We start from the raw sequence: 27,099 nt of genomic DNA, 5'->3' as shown, positions 1-27,099 counted from the left end.
CATTTTGAGCCATTTGGCGAATGGACGTATATGGACGTTTTTTTGCCTCCATCGTGACATCATCGCGACATTTTACCGAGGAATTCACTTCCCTGGGCTCGGTTCTAATGTCCAAAAAGCTCCAGTATTTGTATTTAATCATTAAATGCTGTTTTAGGATAGATTTGACCGATGGCTGTCATTTTACGGCTCGGTTCTGCTACATCTGCCCGCCCAAGAGTGCTTATTCCCGGGCTGCCATGCCCGCCCAAGAGTGCTTATTCCCGGGCTGCCATTAATCGTAGACTAATAAATTGAGAGTGATGAGCGGCAAAGGGAAATGAATCATTGATTTTTACTCTAATTTGGACAACGCCAGCGGCGGGCCGGATTAAAAATCCTAACGGGCCATATATGGCCCGCGGGCCGAGGTTGAAGAACTTTTACACACACGATCCGGGGGCGGGGCGAGCGCGCGAATCCCGTTTCGGCGAAACCTCCGTTCGGCGGAACGTCCATTCGGCGACCTGCCCGTCTGTCAAACGTCCGTCGGCGAAACGTCCGTCGGCGAAATGTCTTTAGGCGAATCATCCGAGTACCGATGATGTCGCTCACACTGGTACTCAGTGCGCTCAGGGAGGTTGTCTTTCTGCCCAGACCAACGAAAAATTTGAGGGAACATTGCTGCTGGCCCTGACGGAGTAGCTGGGAAGGTGCTCCAAGCCTGTGCTGACCAGCCCGAGCTATCTGTCTGTCTATACTGATGGCCGGCCGGAATGCTGGTCCGACGAGGCGACTCTACAATCCACTCCTGGCATGCACCAACGGTTAGCAGCTCCTTTCAGGCCGAAAAAGCTGCACTGAATGCGGCCGTCACCTGGGTCGATCAGAACAATGACTGAACTTCCGCCTCCATCATTACAGACTGCAAATCGCTCCTCCAGGGCCCTTCCCCAACCTCCCATTTCGCCTGATACCCAGACTCGAACGGCCATACTCCGCAGGACCTGCAAACCCCCACCTTCTTCCCACCCCTGCATCCAATCTCTATTGTCTACCAAATCTAAGTCCGAGAAAGAGGCCCAGTTACCAAAACAAGACCTCTCCGACCTGATTCGCTTCCGGTCCGGACACCACCCAACCCTCCGAAAATGGCAACACCTGACGGGGAAGTGAGACAACGACCGACGTCGACTCTGCGGCGAGGAAGAAGAATCAGGAGCATCTCTGGCTCCGGAGCCCTGGACTCCAGTCTGTCTTTCCTTCGGAGAACTCACCAGCCTCCCTACTGCGAGTCTAGTGCTTCTGAGGATTATTCGAGTCTAGCGCTTCTGAGGATTATTCTCAGGTGCCTCGGTGTCTCAACAACAACAGCACCACCATCGGGTGGCTTGAATTAAATGTTAAGCACCAGTTGTATCTTCCCATTCAAATTCTCACTTCAAATGATAATTTTGCTTAAACACGGGTCCAATATTTTCATCCTTTGGAAACAATGATTAATTGTGACGTGGTGTTAGAATTGAGTGTGTGCCAACGTTACGGAAAGGCTCGTTGAATAAATCACAAAGTCATGCTCAAGGAGAATGAATGTTTCCTTTAAATACAGGGAATAGATGGTTTCTTGCAAGAAAATAACCCCATACCAAAAAGAAATATAAACAAAAGTAGGTACCAACCTGGTACTCATAGGTGTAGAGGAACGTTGCATCTACCATATGAATGTGACAGCATTTGTCATGTCCCATGTAGAACCGGAGTTGTTTCTGCCAGGACCAGGCTTCAAGGCTTCTGACTCCTGCCTGAATTAACTGTTTCACCACACTGATGTTATGAATGATGTCCAGGATCAAGGCCTTCAACTTTAGCTGTAAATGACCAGTATCTATAGAAGGCAAACAATACATGAATGAACAAGTGCAATGGTTGAAACGTAACTCCGCAAATCATAATATCTAAACTACCATCCCAGACATAATTTCTATGAACTCATAAAGCAACCCTTAATGATAATTTCAGTGATGAAAATGTCCAGAGCAGAGGTATGCAGACATACAGTCCACACATTTATAAATAAATCACGGATGGCATTGAAGATGCTACACAAAAATCGGCAGTGAATTTGTTTTTTTTTAAACTCAAATCATAAAGAATATTGTTATGTCCATGAAGCTAAGTAAGTTCACCAGTATGTCTGGAGTTTAATGTCACTTAGGTATGTGTACCTGTGGTTGCATGGTCAGCAGAGCTGGTGTCAGCTGTGGTGTAGTGGTCCAACTTGGCACTAAGCTCCAGCTCTAGCTGCTGTAGATTATCTTCCTTGAGTGCACGCTCTACATCTTCAGTAAACAAGATTTGTTCGGCAAGACACAAAACCTATATCCCCAAAAGTCAAATTTTATCCTTTCAGTGAATTTTCTTTAAAAAATGTTTGAATAAAACTGAATTAAAGAAAGCCACTAAACAACCAAAAAACATACGAAACAAATTAATACGTACTTGTGATGGATAACGAGAGGGGTCCACGTCACCTTTTTTCCCTGCAGTGACACATTCATACAGCATTTCCCTCAGAGTCCCCTTCATTTCCTTAGACAGTTCATTTAACCATTCCTATAAAGCATGAATATGTATCTTTATACAAATATAAAAAATATTACAAACATTATTTTTCTATGGTCTAAAAACTCCACACTATTTTTTTTACCTCCACAAGGCTGGAGATGTGTACAGTATTTCTAAGAGGTACAATCTCTCCATCTAAGGAACACATGGCCACAATGCACTGGCAATGCTCATCAAACACAACGCTGTGGATGCCTGTGCATGTAGTACATTGATTAGCTTCTTTGTTCAAAACATATATTCATACAGGATAAAAATAAACAACAACCCGACCTGCGAACAATTTCTTGAGATGTGACTGGATAACTGCTGGGTTGGTTGCCTGACCAAGAATCTCTAAAAGATCATCATCTCCTATAAAATAAAATCTTGGGAAGGCTGAGCGTTTCTCCTAAAGAAAAAGTCACACAGAGATGTGAACTACAAGTAGTTAGTATAGTTCACGAGTGGCTGCCATCTTTTGTTGATCTCGGTGTGAACTGTATGTAATGACAATAAAGGCTTTTGATTTATGTACCTCCAAAAACTCATTAAGGGATTTTTGACAGCGCTGAAGCTGGTCCATTATGGTTACCAGGGAGTTTCTGATCCCAGTCCTTGAGCTCAATGAAACAACTCTGCTGTCCCTCTGGATGTCTAGCATGATAGACCTGAGGCACATAGGATGCATTCATAGTAAACACAGGTAATGGAAGACATTGCCATACCATTCTTTTACAGCATGGGTGTCATTCCACAAAGGGGCAAGTAAGTTGGTTGGAAATTGATCACATATTTTTGCACCGAGTTCGAGTCAGAGTCGCCTGATTTTGAGAATCTGCCAATACCCAGGAAACGTATTATGTGGAGGAGAAAGTATTATATCCAAATGTGTTTTGTCCACCCAATAGAACTTTTGCAACATTATAATCATATAAAAGGGTGTTTTCAATTAAACATAAAAAAGAAGCCCAAAATACTTTTTTTCAGTTTTGCAGTACCAAAATAAGGTTGCCCACAAATAATTTAAACTATTTATTTTACATAATTAAACTCAGACACCGAATAAACTTGATATTGAGCTATTTTACTTTACTGATTTTTTGGACATTTACTTTTTTTACAGCAAGGTTTGTTTCAATAGTGTCAATATAAATATAGAAATATCAAATATGCTGTATATCTAGAAAATTTAGCATTATACTTATGAATCATTTTGTCACTTGTTATCTCAACATATTAATTGCCATAGCAAGTGATCATGTCAACGCCATTGACGGCAAGAGGCATCCAATCAATTTTGACTGCAAGGGTCTAACAGCAATCATTTGGGCAACGGCAGCTAATGAGTTAATAACTAAAAATGTAAATCATTAACGAGCTGCCAACCCTAACCCCAGACCTATACACCAAGGTACCTGAAATCATCATCAACTCGTTTGAAACGGGCTTCCTCTCGAGGCAATGCTCCCCGTCCAAAGATCGGTTCAAGATAAACCCATCTTCTCTGAATGGCATTCAGGCTTAGTAGGTATTCATCCAAGTCTGACAGACGTACTTCCCACAAGCTGACCTGATCATATATTGATTTAACATTTCAATATTTATTACAATATTTCATTCTTTGCTTTCCACATGTTCCTCTGACCTTGTCTTGAAAGTTGGAGTAATAGGGAGAGTCTTTCAGAGACTGCAGCAGACAACGGTTATCTCCCACCTGGATGAAACAATGCCAAAAAGATTTTTTTTATATCACATCTGTTAGTGTGGTTAAGATCTTCATCTAGCATGCCGATGAAGTTCATATACAAAACAATATTGAGCTTTCTGAAGTATTTTAGAGCAAATACAGTTTGCAAACAAAACATTGCTCTACATGGAGTCTGAATTATCTTGTGCCATATAGGTAAAAATGAACCATTATCAGAGAGACACACTAATATTCATTCATTTTTTAAATTTTCTGAACCGCATGTCCTCACAAGGGTTCCTTGTGGGGTGTGCTGGAGCCTATCCCTACAACTATGGCGGGGAAAGCCAGAATCGGTGGACAGCCAATTGCAGAGCATAAGGATACGGACAACCATTAACGCTCACACTCATACCTAGAGGCAATTTAGTCTGTTTAACCAGCCTACCCTGCATGTACCCAGAGAAAACCCACACAAGTCCTGGGAGAACATGCAAACTCCACACATTGAGCTGACTGTCCGGTCCACGATGAACATTCACAAGGTCGAACACAAGTAAGCACGCCAAGACAGATGAGTGAGATTTTGACGCTTCTGCCGAAGGAGAGCACGGAGGGAGAACAGACAGAGTTACTCTGCATAAGACTCCGGTCAATCTTCAACTGTTTCCGTTCTCCAATCTCCGACTCTGCTTTGTGCATCAACAGTTTAATTAGGACAAGATTGCGTGACATACAAATTCTCTATGACAAAGATGCACGGCTGTGACACCGATGAAGGCTGTGACACAAATTGAAGGCTATGACACGGATTGAAGGCTGTGACACAGATGAAAGCTATGACACGTATTGAAGCATTCTTTGTTTACTTAAGATTATTTCACATTGACCTGGGCTCGAACCCTCAACCTCAGAACTGTGAGGCGACGCGCTGACCACTCGATAGCCGGGACCCGACAACCACTGTATTTGGAGAAAATAAACCTTAACACCGAGTAGTTCTGATTGTTTCTACCATTGAAAATGTTAGACAGCAGTGCAAGCTCTAAATCAGACCTGGGCAATCCGGTCCTCGAGGGCCGCTGTGGGTCCAGGTTTTTGTTCTAACCGATCCAGCACAGACAGTTTAACTAATTAGATTCCTGCTAAAACAAGAAGCATCTGACTGCAATCCACTGATTGCACTTCTAAGATACCAGATTGGTGGAAAGATTTCCTCCAATAACCCCAAAGCTGTGAGGCTGACGCGCTAACCACACGCGGCAGTGGGCCGCCAGAGAAAATTCTAAGAAAATTATTTATTAATGACTTAAAATGAATAACAAGCATGCAAAATCTATCCGTGTTGAAGCATTTTATGCGCAGGCGCATTTGCCTATGACCGGACAGCATCAGAAAGCCGTCCACTTTGTAGTACATTTTAGACTTTGACGTCTGCCCTGTTTGTGTGTGTGTGCGTGCGTGCATGCATGTATGTGAATGTGTGTGTGTGTGTGCGTGCGTGCGTGCACATGTGTATGCGTGTGTGTGTGTGTGTGTGTGTGTGTGTGTGTGTATATGTGTGTATATGTGTATATGTATATATATCTGTGCATGTTTTTGGGTGTGTGCGTGTGGCTGTAGCTACCTGGCTGACTATATCTTTCCAGTCTTTGATGATGGTCAGAGTGCAGCCACTGCTGCCAGTATACTCCGTGAGGTTAAATGTAGCAGCTGCGCCCCACAGATCCAGCTCTCTTAGTGCTTCTCTGATGGTCACCTCTGCATGGGCACGGTTGTTTAGGTCCTATATACATAAAATACACACTTAAGTAGATATAATTATGCCTGATTTCAGTTTGAGCGCAGATAATATCTTCATGTTTTACGCACCAGGCAGAATTCTCTGCTCACACGTATAGCACTTTGAATGTTCTTTTAAATTTAACTAAACTTGCAAATTAGGTAGAGGATTGAGAAATGAGTCAGCAAGACAAGATTAAAATCACAGCAAAATAGCCTTATATTTTGCCATTTAAGCAGGATAATGATTGCATGTGCCTCCCTTTACCATAATCAAAAATTAAATTCCAAAGAAATCATAAAAAAATGTTTGTTATTGATTAATGTTGTTAATAATGTTGTTTGAATATATATATATATATATATATATATATATATATATATATATATATATATATATGTATATATATATATATATATATATATATATATATATATATATATACATATATATATGTTTTGTGGATATATACTGCTGTTATTATTTCACAGAGAGAGAGAGATAGCAGTGGTTTACATACACTTGTAAAGAATATAATGTCATGGCTGTCTTGAGTTTTCAGCTTATTTGTGTTTTTGTCCAATGAGCCCTTTTTAAATGGCCTCAGAGAAGTCACCAGCTGTAGTCATTCATTATTACTCACAAGAAGTTAAGAGGCCATGCTATGAAGCTCGTGTCATTGAGACAACTTTCTAAGTCTCCAAAATTGATCATTCATGTTGCTTTATTTATATTTTTGACCCAGCAGATTTGGTCACACTTTCTGTTTATCCATAATAAAATCATAAAAGAATCAAACTTCATCATTGTTTTTGCGAAAAAAAGAAGTATTGTTTCCAATTATTCTATCATAGAAAAAACTGATTTGTAGAAATAACTGGAACCTCAAGATAGCCATGACATAATGTTCTTTACAAGTGTATGTAAACCTTTGACCACCACTGTATATACACAGTCGTATGAAAAAGTTAGGGCACCGCTGATCATTTTCAAGATTTTCGTTTATAAATCATTGCTTATTTGGATGAGCAATTTCAGTTATATATCACATATCATATTGCAAACAAACGCAGTGATATTTTAGAAGTGAAATGAAGTTCATAGCATTTACAGTGTGCAATAATTACTTATACAGGTGGATACATTTTTGCACCCTTGTTGTTTTATTGATTATAATACTTTTAGCACTATTGGAAGACAAAATTTATTTGGTAATCATGAGAAAGGGTATTTATGGACCTCTTTTTTTTGCAAACATCCATTGTTGCTTAATAGAACAGGAATAGGTGGGCTTTTCATAGCCATTATACCTTAAGCTCCATGGCCTTTGCAATAATGTTATCTGCCACTGCAAGAAGGTCATTAAAGGTGAGTCTTTCTAAAGTCATCCCTCTTGGAAGACCAAGCAGACGGAACATGTCCAGCCAATGGTCTTGAGACAAGTGTTCTCCACGCACATATTTTGACACTGGAAGGAGGTTCTGCGGACAGAGATAGAAATGTTATTCATTTGAACAGTCAAAACCCAAGACAAACATTACATAAGAGTTATGAATCTCTAATACATTTAAAAATATTTTTACACTTTTTGGTTTTTCAATAACACATCCCATTTATTAATTATTAATTTATTACTACTATTAGCACCTAATATCTTCAATAGCTCAAGAGAGCAGCAAGCTAACATATTTCAGGTCAGGCATACTCATCGATAATACTGCAAATGCTCAAAGCTTGAGTTTACACACTTAGAGAAGGTAAAGAAATTTAATCGTCTATTGGGATTCGACAGCCGTTTCTGGCCACCATAAAAAAGATCAAATCTCTACGATGCAGGGTTTGGACAAAAGTAGCGTGAGCATGCTAACATAAAACATCCACCCTTAAATCATGCTTCATCTATTCCTGCTCCCCGAAACACTTTTTTCCCTATTGTGACGGAAAGACTCGGCCAGACACGATGGTGCTGGACGATCTGACCAAAGACACCTTTCAACGTCATTTTGGGGAGAATTACAACCAGTGAGTTTCCAGGTGCACACACACATCCATCCGTACACCACGCTTTATAAGGACTAGAGAATAGATAAAGCGTGATTTATGGATGGGTGGATCTTTTATAACTCCCATCATGACAGAAAATAAAGTCTTCTGGGGAGGACCTAGAAAATCGCTGGTGGACCAATCAGCCACGTGGTGCGTTTAAGGGCACATCATGTAAAAACAACGATTCATATATCAACTCTGCTTCCAGCTGTAACAAATAAAAGTTGAGTTTACACTCTTGGAGAAGGTGAACAATTTCAATCACTCGTTTATTAGGATCCGACAGCCTTTTTGGCCACGCCAAAAAAAATGTCAACTCTTTACGTTGCACGGTTTGGACAGATATAGCGGGAGAATCTTAACATACACACACACACCCATAAATCATGCTTCATAAGGATTATAGATGATGTATTTTTCACATGTCCAATCCAATGTTTAAGTTAGTTAATTAATGTAAGAAAACCATTGTATGGAATAATGATCGACTGTCACATAAATAAGAATCTTTCTCTAACTGTACTGTCTCATCTCATTTTCTGAACCACTTTATCATCACTAGGGTCGTGGGGGATCTGGAGCCTATCCCATCTGACTTTGGGCTAAATGCGGGGACACCCTGAATTGCAGGGCACAAGGAGACCTTACAACCATTCACGCTCACACTCATACCTAGGGGCAATTTATAGTGTCCAATCAGCCTACTTCAGTGTTTCCCAACGTTTTTTGAGCTGCGGCACACGTTTTGCATTAAAGAAAATCTCAAAAGACACCACCATCTGAAAATCTTTTAATTTAAAACTATGTCACCTATAATAACCTAAGCACTCAGCTGCCGGGCCGCCCCTAACTGTACTGTGTACCTTATATTTATCCACTTCTCCTTGTAATTTCACAGAAATGGCCGTTGGTTGTTTTATCTTCCTGAGTTTTTCCTGCCATGTAAATAGAAATTCTTCAAACAGATGGGTCTTACTCCTGTAAAATAGAGAGAAAAATAGGAACCCAAACATAGAAAAGAAAAGAAAGATGAATCTGTAGTAGTATGTTTTTATCTGCATCTGTTACTTTACCTGAATGATATCCAGTCCTTCTGAGCCATATCAGTAAAGCCTTGATGCCACTCCTCATAAAGGCCCCACATCTGGCTATATTCATCCATGTCTCGTTTTGTCTCCTCAGCCAAAGGAAATGCTGTAACCTCCAGGTTGAAATAGACACAGTCCTCACTAAGTAGAGGTGAACCAAGAATAAGGGAGAACGAGGGTATTGGTAGGATCGGAAATCATACATCCACCCGACAGTTACAAAAATGGCAGTGTAATTATGAATACTAAATAAACAAGTACCTACATTAGTTTACTGCGTACAATATCTAACTCCTGAAATTCTTGCTGCTTATCTCGGATGGTCTGGAGATTGGCAAGTAGAGTATCATGATCACCAGACACAAACATCTCCTCCTTTGGCTTCAACTGGTCCCAGCGGGCTTTGAACCGCTCCAAATCAACCTTGTAGGCATTGATTCGATCTGTGGTATGACTTCGCATAACCTCCACCTAGGATAGGAGAAGAGTATGAATCATATAGAGTCAACCACCAGGAGATACAGCAACCAAATGGGATTCAACAGATAAAAGCAGCTGCCATTTTTTTGTCCAAACCATGATACTTTGTTTAAATACCTGATCTTTGATCATAAGCTGATGGCTCTCCATGACAAGCTCCAATTTGTCCCATTTGGCCCTCAGGGAGGAGAGGGAGTCCAGCCCTGCTCCAGATACCACTCGTAGCAAACGATTTTTCTCCTCTGCTGACTTGAACTGAGGCAGAATCTAATCACACCAAAGGCATTATGTTTGAAATAATAATTACTTTCTATTTTTCAAAAATATTTCAGGTCTTACACTAGAAAAAAATGGGACCATGAAAACATAGTGATTAAACCTAACTTATACCAAATTTGTTTTGTTCACAATTTTCAGAGCTAAATAGGGGCATCAAAAAGGTCTATTGCAGGGGTGGCCAACTCCGGGTCTCGAGAGCCGCTATCCAGTCTGTTATCCATATCTCCCTCCTCTACCACACCTGAATCAAATGATCAACTCATCAGCAAGCTGTCCAGAAGTTTGATACCGATCCCGATTATTTGATTCAGGTGTGTTGGTGGAGGGAGATATGGAAAACAGATCGGATAGCCGCTCTCGAGGACCGGAGTTGGCCACCCCTAGTCTAGTGGTAGATGTTTTTAGCTTTTACACCTGATATTAATTACAATGCAAATGTTACACAGAAGACATTAGTAAATGTCCACATCAGATGAGTTATCAACTTGATTGCTGTATATAATATGGTGAAGTCAACAATAAGTCTTTTTTTAAAGAGAAAAAAAGAACATCAACTCCAACGTGAGGTGTGTTTCGCGCCCAGGTACAAGCAGCACCAGTTATCGTTAGCATCAATCAGTTGGGAAAAAAATACACACAATTTGTTCAATTTACTGTAAAGCAGTTCACTTCTTTTTACATTTATGCATTCATTTTGTGAACCACCTTATCCTCACTAGGGCTGCAGGGGGTGCTGGAGACTATCCCAGCTGACTTCGGGCACGAGGAGACAACCATTCACGCTCAGACTCATACCTAGAGCCAATTTAGATTGTCCAACCAGCCTACCATGCATGTTTTTGTAATGTGGGAGGAAACCGGAGTACCCAGAGAAAACCCAAGCAGGCCCGGGAAGAACATGCAACTCCACACATACGGACCGACCTGGATTTGAACCCAGGACCCCAGAACTGTGTGGCCGACGTGCTAACCACTCACCAACCGGGCCGCCCTTCTTTTTATTTAACATCTAAGACCTAGACTCTTGCAAAGCATGCATTTTTATTTTCTCTTAGATATTTAGGCTAATTGGGACCTGATCTAACATTGTAGTCTTGTGACAACCAAAAATGTGATGTCCACACATGTGGACACCAGGTCCTATGAGGTTAATAATGAATTGAGGAGCCTAAGGCCATCTTGAAATGGTTCATATTTAACCTTTTTGCTTCAGGTACTGTATTTGAGTATAGAACCATTCAAAGTTATTATAGAAAATGCTATGCTATAGATTTCAGATAATGAGTGATTCGCCTCTTACCTCAGGTTTCTGGGCAACTATTTGGTTATGTTTTCCACTAGCAGCACTAATCGCCTCAATATTTTCTGGTCGTGTGGACAAGGTCTCCAGTGACTCTGACACAAAACTGTCAATGGCCTGCGTGTGGCCTGAATACAGCCATGTGATGAAGACCAAAAAAATTAAATTAGTTTAGTGAACAACAAAAAGTTCTATGTCTATTATGTGTGTGCATGTGTCCCTTTCACCTTGTATGGACTTCCTAAGAGACATCAGCAGCAAGTCAAAAAGCCTCTGGATCAGCCCTTCAATGGCAGCTTTCAGTGGCTCACAGTTGACAGTGACACAGTCAACCTTCTCCTGGCTGCAAAAATGAAGGATATGGATGAGTAAAGAGGAAAGATATTATTTCTAAACTCTGGATAATGCTCAAAGTCATTTCATTTTGCACTCTTGCTTGAAATGGCCCTTTCTTCTATCCAAGTAAAAAAAAAAAAAAACATATCTCCGTCATAGTCATGAAGTATGCTGTAGAGAGTATTCCATATTTTTAATAATGTTTGTCTTGTTTGTTTATCTTGACGTTTTGCGTAATATGTACCTGGGCAAACGTTCTGATTCTTTTCCTCTGGCTTTCAGGGCCTTGAAATTTCTCTCCCAATCCTGCACGGTCGTCAGATTTTTCTCTACTAACTTCTCTAAATCCACCTGCCCCAGCACCACCCACTCCTAAAGGACAAACACACACATTCACAGTGAGACATGCATGCTTCCCCATTTTGAAAGTAACTGTGTCAAAAGTCAGATGACATTTACCTACAAATTACTAAACAACACATAGAACCTAAAGAAAATGCTGGGCTCTCCCTGTTGAACAGGGAATGCGTCACTGCAAACAAAAGACATTGAAGAGCCCGCATTTCTTGCTGGGAGAAATTTTAATTATTTAAATGTAAATGTGATGTCATTTCACCTTAAGTGTTGGTGAATGTAATGGACTGTTGGATTTTGAGAAGCCAAAATATTTTTTTAAATATGATTTAGGGCTTGAACGACTGCTGGAAAGGAGGATGGGAAAAAATGCTACACATGATGATTTATATTATACATCTTTGGTGAGATGGATTTTAAACAACAATGAGGTTCAGTAAGAATAGCAAATGCAGTATACTACTATATACAAAGATTTGTTCAGGAAGAGACTTAGATTCTGAATGGGACAAGTGACTCTGATGCTAGACAAAGGTAGTATGGGTTTTCATAGCATCTTCACATTATTATTGTTATTTTTTGTTTTAGATACTTTATTGAGAATGTGCTGTTGTTAAGTTTTGTCTCTTATGGCACAACATGTTTGGCACGTATGAAAGTTCCCAAATCAGTATCGCTACGAGACCTTCAAGTCTGAATGTGCTCGAACCGGTTAAGTACTGGTACGTTTCCCGAGGTCTTGGACGGCTCTCAAACATTTTCCCTGGTAGAAACAATCAGAACTACTCGGTGTGAACGTTTAGTTTCCCGAATAAAGTGTTTTTCGCGGCCTGACAGTTGAGTGGTTAGCTGGGATAGGCTCCAGCACCCCCAGAAACTTTGTGAGTATAAGCAGAACAGAAAATTAATGAATGAATGAATCTTACTATCATTGACCCTAAATATTAAAGTTTAAAGGGGTTGGCTACCACTGTCGCCCGCTTTCATTACAATTGTTTTGGTTAAATGTGGACTTCTTCCATAAAATGTGAACAGCCTTGAAAACATTCAGAGTAAGAGAATTTTATGCTTCTATATTGAACAGGAAAGGAACTGCAATACAGTTTTTTTATTCCATCTCTAAACATGAGCAAAACAAAAACAATGTCGTTAGAAATACGCAGACAGTAATCACTGTCACTGTCATTATTATCATGAGTGTAATTATAAATTGTTCGGACACCTTGAACTTGTGTTGAATAGCCCGTAAACGGCTGAAGAGGTCCTCTGCCTTGCTGAAGATGGTGAGGAACCCAGAGGCATTCCTGTCGATCATTGCACCGAATATAACCGGATCCCCTGGTGCACTGACACCCTTGAACTGATTTGGGATGGAGATGAATCTCTTCATCTCCCTGTAATAACGTGCTCGTATCTCCTCAAATGGAGGTTGGAACTGCAACCGACCCTGTCTGCTTAAAAAAAAGGCGATTGAGAATGTATTTTTGTAAAACTGAAACAAAGGGATATTGGTGAAAATAAAGACATCACACCCACTTAAAAGTGAGATCAATGTGAATTTCAGGTAGATTCTTGTTCAGCGCTTCCAGTCCGGTCTGGTATTGGTGTTCAAGAGCCTTGTATAGTTGATGGTTCCAATGCTGTCGCCATGCCTGCATGTCATCAGACCTAAAGCCCTAAATTCAAAGGTGTATATTGAATAGAAAGCCTATAGGTTTTCATCAAGTTATTAGATGAGCATATATCCAGTAAAGTGATAAATTATGTTTGTTGCAAAGAATGAACATATGCTGTCTTGTCTCCAAAAACGCAGCCACACAGGCATGCAGCCCAGACCGCCCCACGCCCAAACACATACTAACACAATCCTAACCTGAGCCTCCAGAGTAGCAAAGCCTGTACGGAGGTCCTGGAGGCCTTCTTTCCAACGCTGTTGATGTCTAAGCAAGTCGACATTCATCAATGTCACCACCTTAGAAAACATAAAACATAAATGAAGCATGGTGTGCTTCATTTCAAACAGATGCGTATAAGAGAAATAAAGTATTTGACACAAGTGACTACACCCCTCTCATATCTGCATTTTTTTAAATTATATCTTATCATGGAACAACACTGAAGCAATGATACTTTAATACAAAGTAAAGTAGTCACTTTAGAGCTTGTATAAAAACTGAAAAGTATTGTATTTCACAAAAGAGCTGAAAACACAGCAATAAATATGTAAAATTCTAACAACAAAAGTGAGTGTAACCCAAGTGAAAATCTCAATCCCCCTCTGTGTTATGTGACCAGGTAGTGTAAAAGAGGGCTAACGTGGTGCAGGAAAATAATTGTGGCCACCAAAATATTGACATCTTGGGCCCAGTTTTGAGATTTGCACTTGGTGTGTACTCACTTTTGTTGGTAATATATTGAGTTATTTTGACGATACAATAAATGATTATCCAAACGCTAAAGCAGGGGTTACCAACTCCGGTCCTCGAGGGCCCTTATCCAATCTGTTTTCCATATCTTCCTCCTCTCCCACACCTGAGTCAAATGATCAATTCATCAGCAAGCTTGATAACGATCCTGATTAGTATTTGATTCTGTCAGATCTAGGGCTAGGCAGGTGGGTGGATGTGTCTGTCACCCAAGCACAGGTCCAGCACCAGACAGGTGGAGCAGCAACAGGTGTCAGCAATCATCATCACCGAACTACTTAAGCAAGCCACACCTTAACCGCGTCGCTGGATCGCCGTCATCAGTTTACTGTCAGTGCCTTCTCACGTCATTGCTTGTTCTTGTTGCCTGATCTCCGACTTCTTGTTTTTTATCTAAGACCACGTCTTCGCCCACGCCTATTGTACCTTCGCCTCAGATTCTCTTACGGACCTCACTGCTCTTGACTTCCATGCCACGTTCAACGACCTGGCTGATTCACGCCTGTCACCTTCGCCAAGTTGCCAACGATTAATAAAGACTTAGTCACCGTCAGAGTTGTCACTCTTGCCTGCTTCAGGGCCTCCACCCACTATCGTAACAGCTTCAGGTGTGTTGGTGGAGGGAGATAGATTAATAGAAAGATGAATAGCAACTTAAAGACAACCTCCAACCTTGTCTGTGAAATCTGTGTGCCATTTCCGTAGCTTCCTGTTCTCAGTGGACAGTTTCTCAGTAGCAGACTGTAGTTTTGAGATGTAAACCTCTAACTCTTTAGGATTGTTCCATGTAATGTGCAGTTTACTTCCTGACTCCTTTGACTGAGAGCGAGGATTCTGTTTAATAAAAAAAATAGGACTGTAAATAACACATTATATTATCATGTGATAATCATCATAATAATGACCCAGTTACAAATAAATCATTATGTAGTTATTTGTTCTAAAAACTTGACCTGACTTAAGATAAATTTGGTGGATAAGTTGAATACCTAGATGACTTGCTCAAATAAATAACACATTATATTATCATATGATAATCATCATAACCATTACACAGTTACAAATAAATAATTATGCAGTTATTTGTTCTAAAAACTTGACCTGACTTAAGATAAATTTGGTTAATAAGTTGAATACCTTGATGACTTGCTCAAAAGCCAAGGCAAGTGTAAGCATCATTGGCCTTTGAGAAGGGATCATTTGTTGGTCGATGGTGTTGTAAAAGTTTGCCACCTATAACATAAAGGTTTGTTACAACATAAGAAAGGAAATGAATAAATAAAACATGAACTGATGAAAATAGAAATTTGAAAATTGAACCTGTTTGAGCACAATGGCCTGTCGATGGAACTTGTCTGCAGTGTTAGCAGCCAGCTGGATTTTAGCAGGAATTGGAAATCCCAGGGCAGAGAGTTGCCTGACCTCCCTGAGAAGAATGACCAATCTGTCCGAGTAATGGATCTTCAGCCTGCCATCTGCATGATCTAGTTCCATCACTCTATCACTCGCTTGAAGGCTTGGACGTGAAAGATAATGTGCATTATTTTGGATTACAGCACATGAATGGTGGATGTGATTATGTTCTTTTATTTCCAGCATTCATAAATGTTTTATTTAAATAATGAATTATCTTACCTAAGTCCTGACTTCGGATCAGACAAATTAGACAATAGATCCCTAGACCAGTCATCAAACTGTTCCTGTTCATATGCTCTCAGAATCTCCAGTAGATCATCACAGAAATTAATGAACCCTTTGAACGCTGATAGATCGGACAACAGCGCTTCAGTAATGCGGACACAGTCCTCAACCTAAAACGAGGAGGAAAGGACAAGAAAATAGCATTCAGTTTTATCATATATGCACGTGTCATTTCTATATTATTTACTTATATCTTTTTAAAAGATGTGTACCTGTACAAATAATTGACCTTCACGTTGCTCAATTTGAACCCGGAAAATATACAAAAAACACACTCAGAAGGAATATATACAGTGGGGCAAATAAGTATTTAGTCAACCACCAATTTTGCAAGTTATCCTACTTGAAAAGATTAGAGAGCCCTGTAATTGTCAACATGGGTAACCTCAACCATGAAAGAGAGAATGTGGAAAAAAAATCACTGTTTGATTTATAAAGAATTTATTTGCAAATCATGGTGGAAAATAAGTATTTAGTCAATACCAAAAGTTCATCTAGATACTTTGTTATGTACCCTTTGTTGGCAATAACGGAAGCCAAACATTTTCTGTAACTCTTTTCACACACTGTTGCTGGTATTTTTGGCCCATTCCTCCATGCAGATCTCCTCTAGAGCAGTGATGTTTTGGGGCTGTCGTTGGGCAACACGGACTTTCAACTCCCTCTACAAATTTTCTATGGGGTTGGGATCTGGAGACTGGCTAGGCCACTCCAGGACCTTGAAATGCTTCTTACGAAGCCACTCCGTTGTTGCCCTGGCTGTGTGTATGGGATCATTGTCATCCTGAAAGACCTAGCCACGTCTCATCTTCAATGTCCTTGCTGATGGAAGGAGATTTTCACTCAAAATCTCTCGATACATGTCCCCATTCATTCTTTCTTTTACACAGATCAGTCGTCCTGGTCCCTTTACAGAAAAACAGCCCCAAAGCATGATGTTTCCACCCCCGTGCTTCACAGTGGGTATGGTGTTCTTCGGATGCAATTCAGTATTGTTTCTCCTCCAAACACCAGAACCTGTGTTACTACCAAAAAGTTCTATTTTGGTTTTCATCCATAACACATTCTCCCAGTCCTCTTCTGGATCATCCAAATGCTCTCTAGTGAACCGCAGACGGGCCTGGATGTGTACTGGCTTCAGCAGGGGGACACGTCTGGCAGTGGAGGATTTGAGTCCCTGGCGGCGCATTGTGTTGCTAATAGTAGCCTTTGTTACTGTGGTCCCAGCTCTCTGTAGGTCATTCACTAGGAGATTTTTGCTCACCATTTTTGTTATCATTTTGACGCCATGGGTTGAGATCTTGCATGGAGCCCCCGATCGAGGGAAATTATCATTTTCTAATAATTGCTCCTACAGTTGATTTCTTTATACCAAGCATTTTACCTATTGCAGATTCAGTCTTCCCAGCCTGGTGCAGGTCTATAATTTTGTCTCTAGTGTCCTTCGACAGCTCTTTGGTCTTGGCCATAGTGAAGTTTGGAGTGTGAGAGACTGAGGTTGTGGACAGGTGTCTTTTATACCGATAATGAGTTAAAACTGATGCTATTAATACAGGTAACGAGTGGAGGCCTCTTTGACAGCGATAAATTTAGCTTGTTTGTAGTTGACCAAATAATTATTTTCCACTCTAATTCGGAAATAAATTCTTTAAAAACCAAACATTGTGATTTTCTGTTTTTTTCCACATTCTGTCTCTCATGGTTGACGTTTACCCATGTTGAGAATTACAGGCCTCTCTAATCTTTTCCAGTAAAACTTGCACAATTGGTGGTTGACTAAATACTTATTTGCCCCACTGTATGTATATTCCTTCTGAGTGTGTTTTTTGTATATTTTCCGTTTTCAAATTGAGCAACGTAAAGGTCAATTATTTATACACCAGTATACCAGAAAGTAATAATACCTAAATACTGACAAGAATGTATGCAGTTCTGAATAATTGCTCAAATTGGTACCTTTGGTATGATGTGTTGCACCCAGACAATTTTATTGACCACGTCCGAGAGGTTTCTGCCCATGAGTGGGCCAGACTTCTCTCCTGGACTTCCATGGCAGCGAGTCTCAAAGTCTGCTTTCAAACCTATAAAATGAGTTACAAGACAAGTTGCAGTTCAAAAGTGTTTATTCGTTATTGTCTTTCAATTACATTTTTATTGTCTTTCTTCTAAGGACAAAATGTGCCTAAGAAAAAACAGACAGACAATGAAGTGTACCTTTGTTGTAGTCAAGCAGTCTGGCCAATGAAGTGTCTCTCTCGGACTGCAGCTCTTTTCTGATTGTAGGACGCCTAATTAACTCCTTGTGCTTTTGAAACACCTGCAACAGCTACAAAATTGAATTGAATTGAATTAAATGCTTTTATTGTCATTTTACAAGTATGAGATTTAAAGCTTTCACCATAAGCATGCACTTGTAGTGAGAATTCCTTAGCATTACACTACGACTAAGGTAAACCATTTTAATTGAAGCTGGCACACAACCTGCTGTGGATTGTCTTGTACATCTGTAATATAACTCTTTAGTCTGCCAGCCACCTCCCGCTCTGATGGAGCCATGATGCGCTCAAACTGAGCCACTGCTGCCCTCCAAAGGCGCTATATAAACATACCAGAAAATATTAGGAACAGGGAGTAAATGCTTAATCGATCATATACTCGCACTTGCAAGATGTCTTGCAAAGATTGGGAACTATTGGGCGGATTCAATAAAAGAGATGCAGCGAGAATCCAGCCTTTACAAAGACTATCGTTTTAGTTGACACTTTCAGAAAGGTATAACTTTAACAAACTTAATATTTTTTTGCAAGCCTTGCTATATTTTGATCCTGTCTTTGTCGAGGAGGTCATTTTTACTAAAGATCTTTAACTTGGACACATAGTGATGCACAAAAAAAAAAATGCATAACTGTTATAATCCAGTTCCATTCAGCAATTTAAAAAAATAAGCCTATCATAACACATCACGCATGTTCGCACACCCAGTCCCCACGACTCACCTCAGTATAAGGGTTGTAATGGAGAGGGTTAAGACCTGAGAAAGGTTCAAAAACACAATCTGAAGTCAGAGCCTGCTGTTTTCCTCCTGGTAACAAACGCAACAGCTTTTCATGAAAAACCCGCAGAGAAACCACCTGGTACAAACAGAAAGTGCATGTCACACTCCTAATCTAGTCATGCTCTAAATCAGCAGTGTCAAACGTATGGCCGTAGTGGTTAGTTCTGAGATCGAGGGTTCGATCCCAGGTTCAACCTTCCTGTGTGGGGCTTGTGTGGGTTTTCTCCAGGTACCCCAGTTTCCTCCCACATCCCCAAAACATGCATAGTAGGCTGCTTGTACACTCTAAATTGCCCATAGATATGAGTGTGAGCATGAATGGTTGGCAGTGTCCTTGTGCCAAGCAAGTGTTTGGCCACCAATTCAGGATGCCCCTTGCTTGGTGCTTGCAGTTGGCTAGAATAGGTTCGAGCACCCCCCACGACCCTTAGGATAAATGACAGAATGAATGAATGAATCATTGGTTGTGTGGTTCAGGAATTTCAGTTAAATATACCATATAGCAAAAATATTGAGAAATGAAAAACAAGAGAAAAGTGAAATGATTATATTTAAAGGGCAGCCTTGTGGCTCTGGGGTTCTTCGTTCAAATCCTCGCGTATGAAAGCAAAGTGCCACATGGACTACATTCAGCCAAGCCAACGCAAGTTTCTGTAGCATTTTCAACAATCAATTTGATGCTTTTCCACACCTCACTCTAACCAGTGCGTGTTTGTCTTTTCAGTTCTCCTGTCTTTAGTTCACCCTTAACTTCATGCTCCTCCATATTGGAGATACCAGGTCAAAATAGATGCAGACTTGCGGAGGGGAAGATTAATAAGAGGGCGGTGTTCACGTGCGCAGAGCATGCTCTGGCTTTACGGCTCCTGTTTAGTAGTTTAATAGCAATTACATTACATTAGAGCGCCTACTCTGTTTTATCCAAATTATTTATTTTATAACAAGTATTCCTTAGTTTAGTATCCACACATTGTATCCACACTGTATAAATTTTTATAAACATATTTATATTTTAAAAAGTTAGTGAGAGACCACACATTGTTTTAGTATACATTTTTATAAACATATATTTATTTTAAAGTCAACAAGTGAGAAAACCCGGCCTGACCCGACCCGATCCCGAGGTAAAGATTGACGGTTGGATCGGACTCGGGCGCGGGCTTAAGATCTTACCTCTGGCCCGCAGGCACGAACTGGCCCACCAGTGGGTCCAATCCGGCTCGCGATGTTGTTCTGCCTGACGAGCACTTTCTAGCTCATTCATACTGTACGTACATACAACAAGGGCACCGTAAAACCATATGTTTGGTGATCAAGTGCGTGTACTACTGCACTTTGCTCAATTTCCTAGTCGCAATCGCATTCGTTCAGTTACCCCCTGCCATCAAAAGACCGCTTTCGATGGAAGCCAAAGAGTTAATAAAGAACCTTTCAAAGAAGTAACATGGTGGCTCCACTAGATGCCCAGAAAAGGGGGTTGTGGTCGGTCAATCGCGCTCATACTCCACATATAATCGGTTAATCAATGTACTGGGGTCATGTTCATGAAATAGGCAGCTAGGTGCAGCTGATATATTTCTAACAAATGGGGGGGGGTGGACGTAGTTTGTTATTTTTCTTGACCGAGGGGGAAAAATACTGGCCTTGCTATATGTTGACCAGGAATAAATCAACAAACAATTATGCCCAAATGTTTGCACCATGATGGCCCGGTGGCCACGAGTGGTTAGCGCATCGACCTCACAGTTCTAAGATTGGGGGTTTGATTAAGGGTCCTCTGTGGAGTTTGCATGGTCTCCCCGGACTGGTGTGGATTTTCTTTGGATACTCCTATTTCTTCCCACATCCCAAAAATATGCAGAGTAGGCTGGTTGAACACTCTAAATTGCCTCTAGGTGTGAGTGCGAATTGGCTGGTTATTCAGGGTGTCCCCCCACCTGGTGCCCGTAGTTAGTGAGGATAGGCTCCAGCACCCTCCTGCGACCCTTGTCAGGATAAGCGGTTCAAAAAAATGAATGCATGAACTATAAGAAAATTCTAGAAAATCGTCATAGGAGCCCAAATATTTTCAATTCTCCTGAATTTGATCAAATTAGTGCAAAAGCGCCACAGAGAACGTCACCGCTGCATTAAATGCATAAATCAATTTTGGAAAAACTGAAACTGTGGACTCTTAAACACTAAAGTTAAATTAGTAATACCTTCAGTTACATCGCATAGTTTATACTTAATACAGAGCTGCCCATCTCCGTCGACCCCATTTCAGGAGTACCCTTGTCCCATTTTCAGAGTTTTTCCGGAGTGAATGCGATTCGTGCAAAATCGATATAAAATGCAAAAAAATAACGCAAGACAATTTAAATCAAACTGTTATTATCATGTTTTCACATTATTCAAATATTGTGCTTTTGCGAACTATTGAAAAAGTACAGCATAATGAAAATAAGTTTATCTTTGTGCGTGGGTCCTTCTATGTGTGAATTTACAGTCAGTAATTCCACCATGTGTCAAGCTGAAGTCTCACATGCATGTTTTGTAAATGTCAGTCCTTTTGGAGACGGCTTCAACATGGGATATTTTGTTCAATATGAACCAATAAACTTCTGCGAGTGTCTGCTTATTAGAAGTTACATTTCATCCAAATTGACATCCGTTTTACGCTAAACCCGAGCAGGCATATTGATAAGGCTTACCAGTGCTGTGTATGCCTACTTCCTTTAGAACAGGGGTCTCAAACTTGCGGCCCGCGGGCCAACTGCGGCCCTCGGGACGATAATTTGCGGCCCCCGTTTTAATATGAAAGATTAATGTTCGTGCGGCCCGCAAAATTGATATGAATGACACTTGTGTTCGGAGCAATGTTCCCTCTAAGCTGCGCGCGTGCGCAATTGCGCACTACTCTCGTCTTCTCTGCGCAGTAGCAATCATATGGCGCGCAGTAAAAAAAAAATCGATTTTTTTTTTTTTTTTTTTTTTACCCCTTTCCCCATGATGGCGCCGTTTAAGTGGCAGCCAGTGGCAGTAGCTCTGTCCACTCATGTTTTTCGTGTTTTACAGCATGTTTTAGATGAAAAATTAAGAGGGAACATTGACATGCACCTGCTTGTGGCAGGTGTGATACTGGTGTGCCCATAGCGAGCAATGATGATGTCGTGACCGGATGATTCGCCTAAAGACGTTTCGCCGACGGACGTTTGACAGACGGACAGGTCGTACTAGTATTTGTTAGTTTAATGATTAAATACAAATACTAGTATTTGTATTTAATCATTAAACGCTGTTTTCAGCTGGATTTGACCGAATTTGAGAGCATTTTGAGCCGTTTGGCGAATGGACGTCTATAGACGTTTTTTTGCCTCCATCGCGATATCATCCAGTATTTGTATTTAATCATTAAATGCTGTTTTAGGATGGATTTGACCCGATTGCTGTCATTTTACGGCTCGGTTCTGCTACATCTGCCTGCCCAAGAGTGCTTATTCCCGGACTGCCATGCCCGCCCAAGAGTGCTTATTCCCGGGCTGCCATTGATGGTAGACGAACATTGATTTTTACTATAATTTGGACAACACCGGCGGCGGGCCGGATTAAAAATCCTAACGGGCCGTATATGGCCCGTGGGCCGAGGTTGAAAAACTTGTACACACACGATCCGGAGGGGCGAGCGTTCGAATCCCGTTTCGGCGAAACCTCCGTTCGGCCGAATGAACGTTCGGTGGAACGTCCATTCGGCGACCTGCCCGTCTGTCAAACGTCCGTCGGCGAAACGTCTTTAGGCGAATCATCCGAGTACCGATGATGTCGCTCACACTGGTACTCAGTGCGCTCAGGGAGGTTGTCTTTCTGCTCAGACCAACAAAAAATTAGAGGGAACTTTGGTTCGGAGCTGAATGAACCAATCACGGTGAGGTATACGGCTCTGGAGGGCGGGACATCGGCCGGGCTGTCCAGTGCCTCACTCACTCACTCATTCATTCCTCCAATCAGCTGGGCGGAGGAGAAGCCGTGAGGCCGATCACTCCGCTCGGCGCGCACACTCCTCCGCTGCTCTCAGCATAGAACTGAATGAGGCGCTGTGATCCGTGATCCAGCCTGTGTCAGTGTCTGTAGCCATCTCCGCGATTGAGACGGAGAGTGAAAGTGCACATGCGCCACAAACCCGCGCGACTGAATGTGAAAGATCAACCCGAGACTCATTGCAAGTGGAAAAACATATTACAGAGCCCCAGAGATGTCTCTTTCAAAGCCTGCCGTGAAGAGAAAGGTCGGTGATGAGCACAGACAGTTTCAAGAAAAGTGGGGAGTGCAATATTTCTTTGTTGAACACAGGGGCACCCCGACGTGTCTCATTTACACTGAAAAAGTTGCGGTGCACAAGGAATACAATTTGAAACGTAATTGTACTACGAGACATGCTGAGGAGTACGAAAAATACCAGGGAGATGAGAGAGCCAACCAGGTTGCCAGTCTTAAAACACGTCTTCTGAGGCAACAGGATCTCTTCAAGAAGGCTACCAAAGACAGTAATGCAGCAGTCAAAGCTAGCTACGCCGTTTGTGAGTTGATTGATCCTGTGCTAAGTGATCCCAAATGGCTCATGGACTTGGCTTTTCTTGTTGATATCACACATGAGCTTAATGTACTGAACAAGAAGCTACAAGGCCAGGGGCAACTTGTCAGTGCTGCCTATGACAACGTGAGAGCATTCTGCACTAAACTTGTGTTATGGAAAGCCCAGCTCTCTCAGACAAACCTTTGCCATTTCCCAGCATGCAAGGCTCTCGTGGATGCAGGCACCCCATTCAGTGGTGAGAAGTATGTTGAGGCCATTTCGAAGCTACAGGAGGAATTTGATCACAGATTTGCAGACTTCAAGACACACAACGCCACATTTCAAATTTTTGCGGACCCCTTCTCCTTTGATGTGCAAGATGCCCCTCCTGAGCTTCAAATGGAGCTCATTGACCTGCAGTGCAACTCTGCACTCAAAGCCAAGTTCAGGGAGGTGAGTGGAGAAGCAGACAAGCTTGGGCAATTTTTGAGAGAGTTGACCCCCAGCTTCCCTGAACTTTCCCGAAGGTTCAAGCGGACCATGTGCCTTTTTGGGAGCACATACTTGTGTGAGAAGCTCTTCTCCACCTTGAACTTCAATAAGTCCAAGTACAGGTCCAGACTTACTGATGAGCATCTTCAAGCTCTACTGAGGGTCTCCACTGCTTCCTCCCTCAAGCCAAATGTGACTATGTGAGAAGAAGCGCTGCCAGGTCTCTAGCAGCAAGGAGTAGGCAAGAGAAGCCGTGTTCAGAATATTTCATGTTCAATGTTCCATTCAAGTTCAGAAAGTTAAAGGTTAAAGAGCTGTTAATACAGACATTTGAAACGGAATAAAAATAATTCATTTTCTCTACTTAGCCAGCCAGTGTATATCTACTGTATGCTCATTAGTACTATTTGGTTTTGTATTACTGATTGATTTATTTTTTATTCATCTTTAAGTTAATTTATTTAATTCATTATTTTTTGTTAAAAAATAAAGATATTTGATAACGTTGGAATGTTTTATCAGTGCTTTTCTTGTGGAAATCCTGAAGCGGCCCAGTCTAACCCAGACTCGGCCTCTAGCGGCCCCCAGGTAAATTGAGTTCGAGACCCCTGCTTTAGAACAACCCCAGAAATGATAGGGTTTGTTTAAAAACAAAAGACTGGTGGTTTAGTCAGCCTTAATAATACTTACTTCCCTTATGATAAAAACAAAAACAAAAATGTTAAAACGATATAAGCTACCTATGCCATCAATTCGGAATCGATTGCCACGCTGAAGTCGCACGAGACGAATCATTTGTCAGAGCTTGTAACTCGGATGGTTCACAATGCACTCGTGTTACCAAATTCATCCGATTTACAGTGCAGTCAAATCAAATGCGGAAGTAAGATGCGGAAGCCATGGCGATGGTGTGAATTTCGAACCATTTAAATTGGAAATTTGGTACTTTGCTTCAAAAAATATTTAAGTGACAGTTTTTTCCTTTTCCGGAGTTTAGGGAGGTTGTCCGGAGTCCAGGAGTTTGCGTAACTTGTCCGGGTGAACTCCGGAAATACCGGAGAAGGTAGCAGCTCTGTTAATATGATATCCTAGATGAATTCCAAAAGTACATGAAAAATTACAGCCCTGTATAGCAAATTATAGCGTTCTTCATTTCTATCCCATTTTGAAATATCACATGTAATAAAAAAAGGAAGGAAGGTCGGCAAAAGACTTATTGATAGGATAAATTCAGATTACCTCATCCAATCGTTTTCCAAGGCAATGGAGGGTTTGTGGGCAGTGTTTGTTTCCCTTCCACGGATGAGGAGCATGTCTCTTCCAAACCTGAAAATATACTGTAATTTAGAAACACTGAAAGAAACGGATGCAAAGAGAAGTGTCAGTTGTTTTGACAAAAAAAATGGGGTAAATCCAGTGTTTTTTGGTTTTTGTTTAAACCTTTCATGCACGGGTTATGACTTGGTTTTGTCACTCAATTACATCCATTGTTTATTTGCCTGTCCCAGTCAAAAACGAAGTAATGTCTAAGGTCATCAATGGCACTGATGATCATTCATGGCCAGTCATACTGGTTTAAATGAATTGGACATCTATCGCCATCACTGGCATGTCTTGAGTTAAATACTATGAAAAAACACTTTAGAGCAGGGATGTCCAAACTATTCCACAAAGGGCCACAGTGGGTGCGGGTTTTCATTCCAACCCATCAAGAGGACACATTTCCATCAATCTCCAAGTGCAATCAGTGGGTTGTAGTCAGGTGCTTCATGTTTTCTGCAGAAATCTCATTGGCCAAAGTGTCTGTGCTGCATTGGTTGGAACCAAAACCTGCACCACAGCGGCCCTCGAGGACCGGTTTGGCCACCCCGGCTTTAGAGTGTTACTTGATGCCACAACATTTAATGTGATTAATTTAGCCTTCATTAACATTATATTCATTCATACATTACAATATCTATACATTTTAATATCTGCGACCCATGTGGGGATAAGTGGAACAGAAAATAAATGAATGAATAACTATGCATCATAAAACATCTCAAATCGGTTGTGAGCCAAACACAGGTCACAAAGAGACAAACAACCATTCATACACATTTCTATATGCCTACAATGATTTTGGGATGTGGGAAGAAACGGGAGTACATAGGCATGGGTGAACATGCAAATTTGATACAGGAAGCCCTGAGCCCGAGAAGGAACTCTTGATCTCAGAACTGCGAGGTAGATGTGCTCACCAATTTTTTGGGTTAATCTATTAATCCTTATAAAGCGTGATATATGGATCGATGTGTGTGAGTGTGTGGAGGGGGGGGTAATGCTCTGATTCTCTCACTACGTTTGTCCAAACGTGCACCGTAGAGAGTTTAAATGTGTTATGGTGGCCAGAAACAGCTGTCGGATCCTAATAGATGAGTGATTAAATTTGGGTGTGTGAGTGTGAGCGCGTGTATGTTAAGATTCTCTCGCTACGTTCGTTCAAACCGTGCAACGTAGAGAGTTGAATTTTTTTATGGTGGCCAGAAACTGCTGTCGGATCCTAATCGACATTCATGATTGCATTTCTTCACCTTCTCTAAGTGTGTAAACCCAAATTTTATTTGTTAAAGATGAAACCAGAGTTGACGTATGACTCGTTTTTACATGATGTGCCCTAAACGCACCACATGGCTGATTGGTCGTAAGGTAGGACGCCTTTCCACGTAATTTACAAACTTCATTTTCGGAAGAAATTCCGCCAGTGAGTTTCCCGGTGCTTCTCGAAACACTTTTTTCCCTGTTGTTACGGGAAGACTTGGCGAGACACGATGATGCTGGCTGCGCTGACCCAATTTAGTTGTATGGTAGGACGCCTTTCCACGTCATTTACAAACGTAATTTTTGGAAGAATTTCCGCCAGCGAGTTTCTAGGTGTTCCCGGAACACGTTTGT

The 27,099-nt window shown here is 41.3% G+C and overlaps 1 protein-coding gene across 3 annotated transcripts in view; it reads right to left on the bottom strand.

Moving 5' to 3' along the window:
* dync2h1 (dynein cytoplasmic 2 heavy chain 1) overlaps positions 1–27,099 on the bottom strand; it is a 105,742-nt gene that overhangs the window by 73,298 nt on the left and 5,345 nt on the right. For all 3 annotated transcript variants that reach the window (XR_013303477.1, XM_077610640.1, XM_077610641.1), the window contains exons 7-35: positions 25,405–25,491; positions 19,063–19,197; positions 18,548–18,661; positions 18,281–18,392; positions 18,023–18,147; positions 16,001–16,176; positions 15,686–15,881; positions 15,503–15,598; positions 15,038–15,199; positions 13,813–13,911; positions 13,476–13,615; positions 13,162–13,390; positions 11,830–11,957; positions 11,477–11,592; positions 11,250–11,377; positions 9,788–9,937; positions 9,456–9,661; positions 9,176–9,331; positions 8,966–9,080; positions 7,367–7,537; positions 5,901–6,059; positions 4,232–4,300; positions 4,002–4,156; positions 3,122–3,254; positions 2,878–2,995; positions 2,687–2,799; positions 2,479–2,592; positions 2,205–2,355; positions 1,659–1,864 (exon numbers count right to left, since the gene is read on the bottom strand). Coding sequence is in view for 2 of the 3 variants with exons in the window: in XM_077610640.1 (XP_077466766.1) it covers positions 1,659–1,864; positions 2,205–2,355; positions 2,479–2,592; positions 2,687–2,799; positions 2,878–2,995; positions 3,122–3,254; positions 4,002–4,156; positions 4,232–4,300; positions 5,901–6,059; positions 7,367–7,537; positions 8,966–9,080; positions 9,176–9,331; positions 9,456–9,661; positions 9,788–9,937; positions 11,250–11,377; positions 11,477–11,592; positions 11,830–11,957; positions 13,162–13,390; positions 13,476–13,615; positions 13,813–13,911; positions 15,038–15,199; positions 15,503–15,598; positions 15,686–15,881; positions 16,001–16,176; positions 18,023–18,147; positions 18,281–18,392; positions 18,548–18,661; positions 19,063–19,197; positions 25,405–25,491 (4,059 nt within the window). In the remaining variant the exon portion in view is untranslated. The remainder of the gene's footprint in view (positions 1–1,658; positions 1,865–2,204; positions 2,356–2,478; positions 2,593–2,686; positions 2,800–2,877; positions 2,996–3,121; positions 3,255–4,001; positions 4,157–4,231; positions 4,301–5,900; positions 6,060–7,366; positions 7,538–8,965; positions 9,081–9,175; positions 9,332–9,455; positions 9,662–9,787; positions 9,938–11,249; positions 11,378–11,476; positions 11,593–11,829; positions 11,958–13,161; positions 13,391–13,475; positions 13,616–13,812; positions 13,912–15,037; positions 15,200–15,502; positions 15,599–15,685; positions 15,882–16,000; positions 16,177–18,022; positions 18,148–18,280; positions 18,393–18,547; positions 18,662–19,062; positions 19,198–25,404; positions 25,492–27,099) is intronic.

Source organism: Stigmatopora argus, chromosome 10, assembly GCF_051989625.1.
Source record: "Stigmatopora argus isolate UIUO_Sarg chromosome 10, RoL_Sarg_1.0, whole genome shotgun sequence".
Lineage (NCBI taxonomy): Eukaryota > Metazoa > Chordata > Actinopteri > Syngnathiformes > Syngnathidae > Stigmatopora > Stigmatopora argus.
Note: the sequence above shows the minus strand (reverse complement) of the source record. Positions and strands in the feature narration are given on the sequence as shown.